This window comes from Cricetulus griseus, assembly GCF_003668045.3.
Source record: "Cricetulus griseus strain 17A/GY chromosome 1 unlocalized genomic scaffold, alternate assembly CriGri-PICRH-1.0 chr1_1, whole genome shotgun sequence".
NCBI lineage: Eukaryota > Metazoa > Chordata > Mammalia > Rodentia > Cricetidae > Cricetulus > Cricetulus griseus.
Window position 1 is genome coordinate 67,390,392 of NW_023276807.1, and position 14,731 is coordinate 67,405,122.

Consider the following 14,731-nt stretch of genomic DNA (forward strand, 5'->3'; position numbering starts at 1 on the left):
CTTGATGATGTCTCGTGTCCACTTCAAGTGTTAGGACCCATAAGCTGAAGGGAAGCTCAAGGCCCCTGAAGCCAAAGCAGGCCTGACCCTGTGCCCTTGGCCTATGGCCTGTTCCTGCCCTTGTGGGACAAGGGAGGCATGCAGCTGTGGCCAGGATGCTTGGGGAGGCACTGAGAAGCCCAGGGAGACCAGGGCTAACAAGCATCTAGCTAAATCCAGCCCTGGGGTCACTGAGGACACCTTAGGGGTGACCAAGCAGGTGCCATAAAAAGACAATCCTCTAAGCTGCTCCAAATCGGATTAGAGTTCAGCTTGGCTCTCTCTCCCTTGGTGTTGCCTTCGTGCTCCCAAGGAAAGGGCACACCATAGACTCCTGGAAGCCCCCAGGAGCAGTTCTGTCTTTCCCCAGCCCTGGCAGGTGCACAGGACCTGTCTATATCCTTCTGGAACATGGGTCTGCAATAGAGGGCAGGCAGTCCCAGGAGCAACCTCCATCTGCAAAGATGGTTGTCTTTCACACTGTTTCATTTTTATCTTTAAGAGAGAAGCAGGAGAGAAGCTACCTCACCCAGTGACAAGTTTCCCCATCTGTAGGTGAGATCGTGGATATTTGATTGTACTCAACTAGTCTTCTCCTTGAAGAAGAATTGCTACAAGGTGGTTAGAGGACAAAGACAGGGTGCAGGGGAGCCACAGACCACCACATTGAGTCCCTGTCAAGCAGGAAGATTCATGAGACACAAGCCTGGGATGCACCTAGGACACAGGGACTCAGGTGGGTACACCTGAGACAGATTGGAAATATCAGGGACACATTTGGGGGCACACTCAGAACCAGTTTAGACAGTGATCACACCCAGGCCACACATGGGAATGGTAGAATCAATGGGCATGTCACCATCTCCTGGGGATCACAACTGTCATGTCTGTAGGTACTCCTGACAGTTTAAGGAGGAGCCACGGGGAGGGAGCACTTGCAGGGACGAGAAAGAGAAGTCCTGTAGAATGAATGAAATCCCAAATCAGGAGGCTAAAGCTGTATGCAGCAGAAGAGTACTTCAGGTGGGGACAGAGTTTCCTGTTGTGACTGTAGGAACCTTCTGGTGAATGCCAACCACCTCCCCCACCTCCACCTCCTAGCATGGGCTTGTGACAGGAAGATTGGCAAGTAAATATTTGAGGTAAACAATATCTCACTGTCCCCAAGTGACCTGTGCTAGTCCCAGCCCCGCCACTTAGCAGCTGGTGACCTTGGACAGACAATATCTGATTCTTGCACCAATCAGGACCAAAGGCAACATGGTTCTCAACCATGCCATCTTGCCAGCAGAGCCACTCAGCATACTGAAATCCACATTCCACCTGCCTTAGAGGGCCTGGCCGAGGAGCTCAGGCCTCCATTGCTGGCAGGCTCCTGAGTGATTTACATGGAAGCTATAAGACAGGAGGATCATGAGAGGGTTAGGGCTGAAGAACTCCAGACTGCCTTCACACCAGGAAGGCCTCTTGTGGAAGGGGCTGAGGAGAATTTGATGACCAAAGTAGGACAAGTTTGGTTCCTGGCCCAGAATATTCAGATAGAGGGCAAGAGTATATAGTGTTTCCCAAACTCACCTCTGGGTATCCTTGTTTAGCTAAACTTTGGAGGAAACAGCAGAGTGCACACAGCTGTGGTAGTGGTAAGGAGGAGGGAAGAAGCAGAGGGATCCATCAACAGTAATAGCTCCCTAAATCTCAGCACAGCATCTTAGCAGGTATCTGACATGACCATTAGACTCAGGCTACCCATGGCACCAGGACCCTTGAGCTGTCATTTGTAGACAAAGCCTTCCCCACACCCTCAGCCCCCAGAGACCCACAGGCCTACTCTCTGTGGTCACATTGTACCACTGAAAGGGTGCTGTGTGAGCATGGGCTCTTTGGGTGCTGTGTGAGCGTGGATCCTTTGGGTGCTGGGTGAGCATGGGATCTTTGGGTGCTGTGTGAGCATGGGACCTTTGGGGGGCTAACTTTTCTCTCTCAGGGAATTCTCTAGAAGTGGATGGCAGGTGCCCACAGTTCCTTCCTTCTTGTGGCTGAATATTGTTCCATGTTCTGTGTAGATGCTCCATGGTCAAACCAGGCATCCAGAGAAAGACTTTGGAATTCTTTCTAGGTTTGGGCTGTTAAATACAAAGTTTCTGTAAACATTACTGTATTTTTGTATGTAAATTTCTACTTCTCTGGGATAAATAGCCAAGAGTGTAAATCTGGGTAGCTATGTGTTTTCTCTGAAAACAACTGACAAACTGATTTCCAGAGATGTGCCGATCTTTCATTCCCACCAGCAGCCATTGAAGCCAGACACCCACATCCTAGACAGGACTTTGCTTGTTTGGCCATCTTGCCCTGGTACTGTTTTTCATTAACATATTAATTGTACAAAATGAGTTTCACTGTGACATTTTCATACACACAGAATGTATTCTGAACATATTCAACCCTATTACTCTCTGGTCTCCCCTCTTCTTCCCACAAATTTCCTTCCCAAATAGTTCCCCCTTCTATTGTCATGTCTCTTGGAATATCTTTGTTTCTATTTTATCTAGCTTCTGTATATGTCAGAAAACACGTGTCTTTCTGAATCTGCCTTATTTCACTCAACATGATAATATCCAACTCCACTTATTTTCCTGAAAATGATTTCTTTGGTCTTTGTGGGATTTTAAATTTTTTATGTATTGTTTAAATGTATGAGTGCTCTGCCTGCATGTATGCCTGTATGCCAGAAGAGGGCATCAGATCCCATTATAGATGGTTTGAGCTGCCATGTGTGTGCTGGGACCTGAACTCAGGTCCTCTGGGAGAGCAGCCAGTGCTCTTACCCACTAAGTCATCTCTCCAGCCCTGGTTCTTTGTAGTTTTAGTTTGCCTTTCCCTGGGGGGTTACCCATACAGATTACTTTCCTACAGACCAGTGTGCCAGCCAAGCCTCCGCTTGGGGTAGCATTTTTCAGTATCCTCCTACCATATTCTAATCATGGGGCATCTTAATCTGAAGCACCCTTTGCATATTTCAGATGGTGCTTTTCAAATGTCCTCTCCAGTGGCAACATGTCTTTTCATTTATACCTGGGCTTTCCCAGGCAAGAGTTGTTCTGTCCGATTTATCGATTTCTTTTTAAGGATTCTTTTCTTGGTGTTGAGTATAAGGGCTCTTAGACTAGCCTAGATCCATGTCTTTTCCTGAAGGTTAGTTTCCCATTTCCATCCAAGTTCATGATCTGCTTGAGTTCATTTTTGTAAAAGGTATGAGATTTAGTTGAGGCTTCTTTTTTCTAATGATGGTCAAACTACCTCAGCACCATTTGCTGAAATGTAACGGTAGAAGAAGGGAACCAACCCCACAAAGTTGCACACACACATTATAAACACACATACACTCACATCTACACACACTATAAACATACACACTATAAATACACATACATTTCAAACACATATACATTTACATTAATGATGAATATTAAAGTTTTAAATTTTTTAAATAAAAAAAGCAGAGTTTGCAATAATTTGAGCCAGAGAGATGGCTCAGTGGGTAATAGAGGTGCTTGCTGCCAAGCCTGACCCCTGGGACCCACATGGCGGAAGGAGAGAACCCCCTCCCTCAAGTTGCCGTCTGACTGCCATACACATGCCATGGTAAATGTGTGACCCCTTCCCCAGTAAATAAATAATAATGCAATTTTTAAAATGCAAGAAAGGATGATCAAAAGAAGGCACTGGTCTCTACAAATGCCACATTTTCTCTCTCTTCAAAGATGCTATCATGTATGCACACACTAGTTTCTCTTAGGGTTTGGGGGTTTGCTAGCAGAGGAGACTGGTTGAATCAAAATTTCCAAGTGTAATGAGTCATACAGGGGAACACAGGCAGGATAGTGGGCCCTGCCAGATACATTCACTTTTGACAAGTTGTAGTACAGCAAAAAGGCATCTACAACAAAGCAGTTCTTAAAAATCATGGAACCATAATAATCTGTAAACAAATAATCTGCAATTTTGCTTTATTAGTGGAAGACATCATTGAAATAGTGCCACAAAAGCCTAATGTGCCTGTGTTTTGTTTTGCATGAGATCTCAAAATGAAAAAAACTTTTAGCGCACTTTGCTCCAACTCCCACTATGGCCAGTCCCAGGGCCACTCTCTCTTTGGAAGAAATTTGTGTTGTGCTGTCTGGGATTTTGTGTGTGTGTGTGAGAGTGTGAGAGAGAGAGAGAGAGAGAGAGAGAGAGAGAGAGAGAGAGAGAGAGAGAGAGAGAGAGAGGAGAGGGAGGGAGAGAGAGAGAGAGAGAGAGAGAGAGACTATTAATTCACTTGATTATCTCTCTCCTTGCAAATGACATCATTTTTTTTCTGTGTGTGTGGCTGAAAAGCAACCCATTGGGTATATTCTTTAACCGCTCCTCTGCTGTCAAATCCTTAAGCTGCTCCTGTAACTCAGCTGCTGTGAACACAGCTGCAGTAAACAGATGTGTGAGCATCTCTGGGATGTGCTGACTTAAGAGTCCTGTGTACAGATAACCAGGAGTGGAAGACCTGTGGAAGACCTCCTTTAAGATACCCTTTTAATTTCCTGTATTCTCTCTGTGGTACCTGCTCCTGTTTAATGGAAGGAGATGGTAGAGGCAGGTGCTGTGTTGGGTCTTTCACCTTCTTGTCAAAGTCCAGTGGAAATAAATTCATGAAGTTAATAGACGTCGCATCTCATCATCACTGAGCCTCCCTTCCCAGAAGCCTGTGTCGTTAACTACACTGCTGACAGTCAGTGGATTTCTCAGGCTGTCTATTGGTATTTTGTGCCTTGTTTGGAAATAAGGCTTTGCGGTCACCCATGCTCTTTGTCTCACTGTCCATTTCTGTTTCCCATGGGTCTGAAGCTGACATAGCTTCAAGGGAGTTCTTCTGACTTCAGCTTGAAAAGGTCCCAGAACTGCCCCAAAATTTTCTTACTTCTCTCCAACAACCAAAGGCACTGAGCCCTGGAGCCAACCCTAATACAAAACCATAGTGGAACTAAATGAGGAATAGAATGAGGAGAACAAAGATTCTGTTTGCTTATGGCTCAGGACTAACAGACAATGGCTAGGCTCTCAGATGCATTTACAACCCTGTTTGCCAATCCCCAGGGGCTTGGTTCTACATGTGCCAGCTCTAGCCCCACAGGTATCTTTGGGTGCTTACACATCTGGCTCCAGGCCTACAAGCAATTTCCGGACCCTGCACATCTGAATGCAGGTCCATGTGGCATCTTTAGGCCCATATAAGACTGGCCCCGATTGACAGGCACCGTTGTGTCCCAACACATACGCTTGGGACCCCCAGGCTGTATGAACTGCTAGATCTCTGCAACTGCCATTCACTTGGTTTTAAAATCCTGACATCATAAGTGCATGTGTGCCAAAGAGAATGCACAGGACTGGCTCACTGAGATGTTATAAAGCATCCAATCTACAAGGATGTGAACCCATTTAAATTTTAGACTGTTTGCAGACAACTAAATCATATTGGGGGGCACAAAATAAAAGCCACATGGTTTTTCAGAGTTGTTCTTCCCAAAGAAACTAGTTTGGTGACACATTCACTAAGAGGGAAAGCCTGTGTAGATGTGACAATAATGAGTTCCCAGTGATGACCATTCACATGGGCCAGGTTTTGTCCTAGGTACATTTGAAAAGATGCAGAGCCCGTCCCACTTGCTTGGCTGATCCTCTGCTTTCAGGAGTAGACACGCAGCCAGTAGATACTGCTTTCAACTTGACTTGGTTACACATTCAGAACATTTAGGGAGACCTTCCCATCTGGTGCACAGGACAGTGGTAGAGGGACACCTATAGAGCACCAGGTGGGGACAGGCATCCGGCATGTGTAGCCCTCATGCACTGTCCATGTATACTCTTGCTTTAGACCTTTGCAGGACCTCCAGCTGTCAGCAGCCCGTCTGAATATGAGAAACACTCCACTCAGTAGTTCCAGCATCAGAACAATCATCAGAAAGAATCTGGGGCAGAACAAACGAAGCCCAGGAGCACCTCCAGCCCCATGAGTGGGATTCTCTCTGCAGACACAGGAATCTTAAAGGCACTCTAGTCCTACTTCCAGCAAAGGGCAGGAGAACATTATCCTCATGGCAGAGACTGGAAGACAGGATCCCTCCCTGACAGTGCCTCCATCTTGGCTCACTGCTATACTTTACTGGTGTTCACCTATTTCCCTGTGACTCTGCCCTGACCACCACCAGCAGCTGAAAACTCTTGAGAAAGACAGGGCTGTAGGGCCACTCCAGGCAGCTATGGCCACAATTCAGGCAACTTCTCTACCATCCTAATGAGGACTTAAGGAAGCAGTTCAAGGACCCAGGGACCTGAATGGTGGGGCAGAAGGTCTCAGGCCTGTGACATTTGACCTGGGACGAACCAGTCTGTGTTTTCCATCCTGAAGGAGAGATGAGGCACAACCTGGAAGGCTGTTCATACCAGAAACACTTCCCCTCGATTGCCATCAGGGCAGATTAAATTGTCAGCCAAGGGCGTCCCAAGGACCAGCTGACTTCTGGGACAGTAGAGGGCAGATATCAGGCAAGCCCCGGCCCTCCCTTGTGTTTGTAGAGGTGATAGTGGGGAAGTGATAGCTGGCTCTGATGCCTTTGGCCTCATGCAGAGGAGACTATAAGCCCCAGAGGAGGCTTCCTGGGCCCAGTCCAGGCAAGCAGGAGAGGACATGGCAGCCCTGCAGGAGAAGAAGTCATGCAGCCAACGCATGGCTGAATTCCGGCACTACTGTTGGAACCCGGACACTGGGCAGATGCTGGGCCGCACCCCAGCCCGGTGGGGTATGTGTGGGCCATATGAAGGGGGCATGGGGTGAAACAGAGGGCTAGCAGCCAGCAGCTAGGGCACCTGGGAACACACTTCAGGCCATGCCTCATCTCTCAGAAGGAAGCTAGAATCCCTAGAGGGTCCCCAGTTGGCCCTGAGGCTCAGGACTCTAGAACACCTGTAATGCAGGTCCAAGACTGGCCCCTTTTCATCCATGACTTTGAAGTATAATTTTAAAGCTCTTCCTGAAACTAATATGTTTTTAAGTTATAGCAAGTAATGGTAGTCTCTTGTTCAGAGAATTTGAGAGACAGGGATTTACTACCATGGATTTGTTCTATCATGAAGATTGCGATGACTCTGACGTGCTAGGCATATTGGGAGACATCCCAGATTCCCAGGCTGCATCTGAGGTGTCCTGTGCCACTGTCATTGTCAAGTGTGGGTTAGGTGAGCTAGGTAGATATATCCACAGAGCCCCTTTCTTATGGCTGCCCTGTGGTGACCTGAGGACCCTTCCTTCTGGGACCACCATAGGAACAAAAAAGTCCTCACAGACTAGAAGACTGCACCTATTCAGGGCATCCCCTCACAGAGTACATCTTCCACAAACAGGATGTACCCCTGAGACCCCAAGAGTGAATATCTCTCAGGCTCTCCAGAACCATGACATGGGAGTTACAGAGAGCTTAGAGGCGTGTACTCTGGAGGCTTGCAGTGAGGGTTTTGCAATGCTGCATCACTGGAGGAAACAGGATGTATTATGCCACCTTACTCCTCAGACAGCAGCCTCAGGCCCTGTTCCTTTGGGTTCCCACAGAGGCCATATGGGGGATACAATACAAGGTGCTTCAGGTCTGTACACAAAGTAAAGGCTATTTTGGCTGACTTTCTACCACCCATCTCAGGGACCTCGAGAACTGAGATGAGAGTAGGCTCACAGAGGGTGGTACCTAATAACTCAGCTGTACGGCAATTCAGCTAGCCTCAGCCCAGCTTGAATGTGCTCCCATATGAAAAGTATACACCATTCATGTAGAAGGAGATGTGGCATACCCTCCTCAAGCTCCTGAGGCCTCCCAGGGCCAGAGGGCACCCCTGAGTCTCTGGCAGCGTAGGGAAAATACAATCAATTCCAGAGCAGAGACGAAAGAGAAAGACACTGTAAACCAGTGGGAAACACAGAAGCAGAGCTGGTACTTGAGCCATCCCAGGAAGTGGGTCACATAAAGAAGGGACAGCAGATGGGGCCCTGAGGAAGATGATGGCACTGCCCGCTATCTTCTCAGGAACCTTGGATGGTAGGCTATTCTAGCTGCCAAGGCTCCTGCAAGCCTTCCTTGATGGCTGCAATGCCACTGAGAACTTCCTGGAATGGTTTCACAGCCTGACTTGAGGACTTGGCCTCAGTGTCTGGGGATGACAGTTTCGGGGGCTGAAGAAAGCATCACTCAAGTGAAATGACAAAATAAAGGAAGGGGACAAGTTACTCTTAGGAGAAGAGGTACATGCAGTACTTAGAGGAAAAAGGGGCTGCAGAACAAACCTGGGAACAGCAGAAGTCTCAGTGACGTGGGGCATACTGGGCCACCTGGGCCACACTCTTTCTCTGTGTGACATGGAACTCTTACCACCAGTAGCTCTCGAGTTGTAAGATTTCATGGCATTGCCCACTTGGGGACCAAGCCCGATGGTGGCAAAGTTGGGACCCTTCAATTGCACCTGGGAGTTGTTGAGGCCTGGCTCACACCTATAAGCTGAACAGTCAGGAAGAGGGCTTGAGAGGCTGGATGGGCAAGCAGCAAGCAAAGCTGAGAGTCCAGTTCAGGTCCCGGGAAGGTAGAGGAGTTAGACAGAAGCCACATCAGGTAGGAACCTGTAGTGACCATGTCAGCCCTGCAATGGGAAATCTCCTTTTGGCCCTTCCTGAACATGCTTGGCATCCATCTCTGTAGACCATGAAGCTAAGTAGGTGTACCCTGGCAGTCCTAAAAGCACAGGGTCAGGCCATCAGCCACTACAACATCCAAACCCACATAGAGTACCGGGTCTCCATAGAACCACAGTTCTGAAACAGGCCACTGCTGTGCTGGCCCTCCAGGGAGGCCTTGCCAGGAGAGAGAGAGAAGAGAGAGAGAGAGAGAGAGAGAGAGAGAGAGAGAGAGAGAGAGAGAGAGAGAACTGAAAACTGTGACCTCCCCACCATGTCTTATCCCCACTGACTTGGTCCTGCCCATTAGTCACTTTTTGGGTCATTAAATGAAGACGTACTGGGAGGGAGCTGTACCTACATCATGCATTTGGAAGGAGCAACCCACATTCTTAGAGACCTTCCCAGGAAGACCAATGCTACAGCCAGCGCAAAGACCCTCTTCTGACAGGATATTTCTTAACAGTGACTCCTGTGGCTAGAAACCATTCAAAACACAATTGTGGGGGCTTCACAATAGCCCCAGTCCAAGGCCATGCCCCAGAGGGGTGTGGTCCCCTAGCATCTGTCTCAAAAAGAATGCCGTCTTTTTGAGCCCATGAAGCCTGGTCATACCGGGGTTGGAGCATCTCCTTCCACTGATACTTGAGCAACAGTGCCAGGAGCCACAGGAGCTGGGCCTGCCCGGCATGCCTGCTAATCTTCTCTGCAGGACACAGGGCAAGTACCTGCCAGGTCCTCAGAGCACAATCCAGATATACTCAGCCATGGCCCTTCCCAGCCAGACTGTGCACTGGGGTCACTCTGGCCAGCAGCTGCCTTTCTCTGTCTTTCCCTTCCTGTAGTGTGGGAAGCAATAGGAACTCCAGAGCATGGAGCATGCTCTGAGATCCTGCTACGATGGCTACAGAATATAGTGATCAGTGCACCAAGCACACATAGTTGCCACTAATGTGCAAGGGGATTGACAGGAGCCCACACAAGGCCATGAACATGCCCTGTAGTTCTGTTTGTGTGGGGAAAAGGAAGATCAGAGATGGAGTAGACAGTGAGTTCCAGCACTAGGCAGTGAGGGGAAGAGGGTGCCAAAAAGCTTGGGAATTCCACTCAGATGAGAATGTTCTGGAACTCAGTAGAGGTGCTGATGTGATGGTGTGGCGTCATGAGTGCCTCGCATGGCACCAACTGTGCTCTATGCTGGAGATGGAGAAGGCAGTGGGCCTGTGCCGTGTGCATTGCCACAGCTGGGGCTGCTACGTGCACCTCTCTCTTCCCAGTGTGGATCAGCCTCTACTACGCAGCTTTCTATGTGGTCATGACGGGGCTCTTCTCCCTGTGCATCTACGTGTTGATGCAGACCATCGACCCCTACACCCCAGACTACCAGGACCAGTTAAAGTCACCGGGTAAGCAGCCTGTGGCTCTTAACCACTGAGCCATCTCTCCAGAACCCAAGTGCCCCCCCACCCCCCATTTGAGACAGCCCTGGCTATCCTGGAAATTAGGCTGACCTCAAACAGAGATCCACCTGTCACTACACAGGCTCCCAGAAAAATACTTGATGTGTGTTCAGATTCCTTTCTCCGAGAGACCCACCTGCAGGCTACATGGGGCACTCCCCAGAGGCTAGTGTCCACTGCACCAATCTTGCCCATGACTCCCCCAGGCCCAGACTTCCCTGTGGAGCATGCATCACTATTGCTGGGCCTGGGTATCCAAAGTCTCAGGTACAGGATAGGCCTTCATGCCCACTGTGCTGCATCTGCAGAGGGCAGAGGCCCCAGGACCCCTGTCCTCAGAGTCCTTGGGCACTTTTTTATAGTGTTACTGCCAAGCTTTCGGGGCTAGAGGGTGCCTGTTCTGCAGCTCCCACCTTGGAGTGTGAGAACTGGTTCCACCTCAGATGCATCTAACTGTGGTTGGGGCTTGTGTGAGACTGGACAACCTCGATGCTCAGAGCTCAGTATAAGTGAGCACTTGGAGAAACCTATCTAGATGCTCTTTCCTTCCAGGGGTAACCTTGAGACCTGATGTGTATGGGGAAAGAGGGCTGCAGATTTCCTACAATGTCTCTGAAAACACCTCCTGGGCTGGCCTAACACACACCCTCCACAGCTTCTTAGCAGGTGGGTAACGCAAACACAGCAATGTGTCTGTCTCCTAAGGGGACCACTGGGGACTCGGGACCTTCTCCATGAACAGTGTGAAGCTGGGGACTTGGGACCTCCTCCATGGACAGTGTGGGGCTGGGGACTCGGGACCTCCTCCACAGACAGTGTGAAGCTGGGGACTCGGGACCTCCTCCACCGACAGTGTGGGGCTGGGGACTTGGGATCTCCTCCACGGACAGCGTGGGGCTGGGGACTTGGGATCTCCTCCACGGACAGTGTGGGGCTGGGGACTTGGGATCTCCTCCACGGACAGCGTGGGACTGGCTGATGAGGTGTGTATTCCACAGGCTACACCCCCGCATCCCAGCAGGACAGCATCAACTGTACCTCTGAAAAGTACTTCTTCCAGGAGAGCTTTTCAGCTCCAAACCACACAAAGTTCTCCTGCAAATTCACTGCAGACATGCTGCAAAACTGCTCAGGCCTGGTGGACCCCAACTTTGGCTTTGAGGAGGGAAAGCCCTGCTTCATTATTAAGATGAACAGGGTGAGTATCAAGGGCCCCACTCTGAAAGTGGCTCTGGAGTGGTAGGAGGCCCCTCCTCACACTTAGCCACGGGGCCTGGGCCCTTTATCGTGCTTCACCCTGACTCCATACTCATTCATCATGTTTAGCTCTTAAATACAAATCTAGAACTTTCTACTCAGACAGTGTCTTGCCAGCTTATAATTATAAACGTTGTGCAAATTCAGCACAGAGCTAATGCAGGAGAGATCTTTGCCTACAGTGGCCTTGAGTTGTGGATTCAGACTGGGAGAACCTGGGGACATTTTACATGTTCTCCTTCTGCCCCAGAAACAGGAGTCTTTGAGGGTTGGTCCTACAGGAATTACTGGGCTTCAGTGGCATCTGAAGCCAAGTGGCAGCAAGTCCCATCAATGCCCTAAAAACAGGCACAGTAAGCAAGAGGCAGAAATGAAGCCAAGCTGAGTGGCACTCAGGCAACAGGGGCTCAGGGTCACTGCTTAAGACAGTAAGTGGCAGATTAAGGCCCAATTGGCCTCTCACTGCCTTTTTCAATTTTACAAAACCTTAGGAAGCCACACACAAATGCATCGAACCCACCTTGAAGCTCTACAGCTGGGAAGGTCTCCCCAGAGTTGCCTGACAAGCAGGCTATAATCAGGGTTGCACCAATCCATGTAGCAATTGACACTCCTGCCAAAGGCAGGTCCTGCTCAGAGCTCAGGAGACAGTGGCTGAGGCTCAAGACTCTAGGAGAGGAATATGGGACTGTGGGGACCCCACTGAGAGTGGTAGGTAGACCCATTCTGCAGCAAGGAAGGCTGTTACATATCACCACAACAGACCTGAACATGGTGCCAGTGACTAGGGCCACTCTATCCCAGCTCTGCCACTACCAACTGCCCTCCTACACTGCAGTACCATGGGGGAATGGCTCAGATGCATGCGTGAGTACCCACTCGCCCATCAGCGGTACATTGCAGCCTTTCTTCTAGATTGTCAAGTTCCTTCCCAGCAACAACACAGCCCCCCGAGTGGACTGCACCTTCCAGGTGAGCACAGCTGGGGTTGGGGGGGGGGGTGGGACCCAAGTTACCCTGGGTACCTGCCAATGTCACCTGTCAGCCATTGCCTGGAGTGATGACACAGAGGAGTGCTGTAGCCGTGGACTCCCCCTCATCAGGTCTGTGCAGTCACTCACACTTCAGAAAGCTTGATTTCCATGGGGAGACCCACCCTTCTACTCTCGCACTCTCTATATTTTTTATTTATAAAAATATTCCAGATCACCAACAGTATTGTTGCTTACTGGGGCTTAGCATGTCTACTTAGGTGTCATTAATCTCAGAGGAAACTTCTGACAAAATTTCTAAATACAACATCGAATACTAAACTTGCCTTCACTAAATGTTGAGGCTTGTTTTCAATGTTGAGCCCTAACTGACAAAGGGGCACATCCTTAAGTGATCCAAGGAACATATGTCCCCTCAGAGCTCTGTCCCTAGGGCTTCAGGTGTCTGTTTGTTTTCACTTTTTTAATGATTTTGACCACACACACAAGCCGACCTAATTTGATGAGCATAAACTACCCACTGGGCGAGTCTGACTCCAACAATAAAAGGAAATAGATTCTGGGAACATGTGTTTACACTTAATCCAGAAAACTGCACAAACCCTAAACCTGGTTTTGGCAAATGAGCCCTTGGACTCGACAGCTCTCATTTCACACGCTAACAAGCAAGCACCAGCTTCCCCAGTTCCCTCACTCACCCGAGACTTGAAGATGGAATAAGTGGGGTGGGAGGTGACTGAGGTTTGGCATTTTGAGGAATTATGTCCTTGAAAGGCTTTCAGCCCTGACTATCAAAGCTGACTAGGAGCAAGGCTAACTCTATTACACTAACATGCAAAGTTTTGATGTGATCACTGGCATTGCAACCAGTACACATATAACTCACATATAACTTGCCACACAGTACACATATAACTCACACGTGTACTTGTACACAAATGAACATGTGCCCCAGTGCTTACTGGACTCAGCTGTGGTTTCTCTGCCTCAGGATGATCCCCGAAATCCCCGGAAGGACACTGAGCCCCTGCAGGTGGAGTACTATCCGCCCAATGGCACCTTCAGTCTCCACTACTTCCCCTACTATGGCAAGAAAGCCCAGGTAAGTCTGTTTCACTCTGCCCCAATGCACTTGCTAAATTACCTCAGACTTAGCAACAGGAAAGCCATTTTCTACAAAAACAAGACAAAGACAGAGCAAAGTGCTATATACCTGTAATCCCAGCACTTGGGAGGTGGAGGCAAAAGGATCGGGAGCTTAGGGTCATTTTGGTCACAAGGCATGCTCAAGGCCAATCTAGGCTGCATGAGATTTTTATCTTGGAAAAACAAACAAGAAACAAACAAACAAACAAACAATGAATGACTTAGCCAGTCCCAGACACGTCTTTTATCCACCTAGAAATGTACCCCCCTCAAAAAACATGAATATCAACCTGATTCCCTTACAGTGCAGGATCTCCCATATCCGCCTAGCGTCTGTGAATCCCTCCAAACCATTTCCTCCACACCGCATGATTTCCCCCATTTTACTTTCACAGCCTGTTTGCCACCTGGGGCAGAAGCCAGTCGTTCTGTGACCCAAGGGGGCCTTACCTCAAGATAGCCCCACAGAAGAACCCTTTATGCTTATCCCCTCCCTTCTTGTTTTTCTTAACAATGGGGTTTCCCCCCCCAAGCATCTCATCCCCTGTGCTTTCACTTCAGCCTCATTACAGTAACCCTCTGGTGGCAGCAAAGCTTCTCAACATCCCCAAGAATACAGAAGTCATCATTGTGTGCAAGATCCTGGCAGACCATGTGACTTTCGACAATCCCCATGACCCATATGAAGGGAAAGTGGAGTTCAAACTTACAATACAGAAGTAAGAAGCTGGAGTGGTCGTCCACACCTTCGGAGGCCCAGCCGGCCACTCCCTCTTGACTGCACACCCTCTGCTGGCCCGCGTGCACGGCCATTCAAACATGGCTCAGAGCTAACACCACTGCCCATCTGTTGACAGCAGGAAGTGCTCCTGTCCAGCACTCCCCTGAACATTAACAGCTTTCTACTAAATCCTTATATGTTTGCAATCCAATTGTAGCTGTGGGGTTAACACAGGAACCCAAAGTCCCGTTACCACGGAAGAGACCCCAGAGTGACCCATCTGCCGGTATTACTGCTCTGTGATCACTTGTCTTTCCTGAACTTCAATATGAACTGAGAATCCATATCAGTGTGACACTGGTCACCC

The 14,731-nt window shown here is 49.1% G+C and overlaps 1 protein-coding gene across 1 annotated transcript; it reads left to right on the plus strand.

Moving 5' to 3' along the window:
* The first annotated feature begins 6,760 nt into the window (after positions 1–6,760).
* Atp4b (ATPase H+/K+ transporting subunit beta) lies at positions 6,761–14,366 on the plus strand. Its single transcript, XM_027387731.2, has 7 exons — positions 6,761–6,872; positions 10,066–10,194; positions 10,801–10,914; positions 11,247–11,446; positions 12,421–12,477; positions 13,489–13,599; positions 14,205–14,366. Exons 1-7 carry the CDS (start codon positions 6,761–6,763, stop codon positions 14,364–14,366), a joined length of 885 nt encoding a protein of 294 aa, XP_027243532.1.
* Positions 14,367–14,731: the final 365 nt, after the last annotated feature.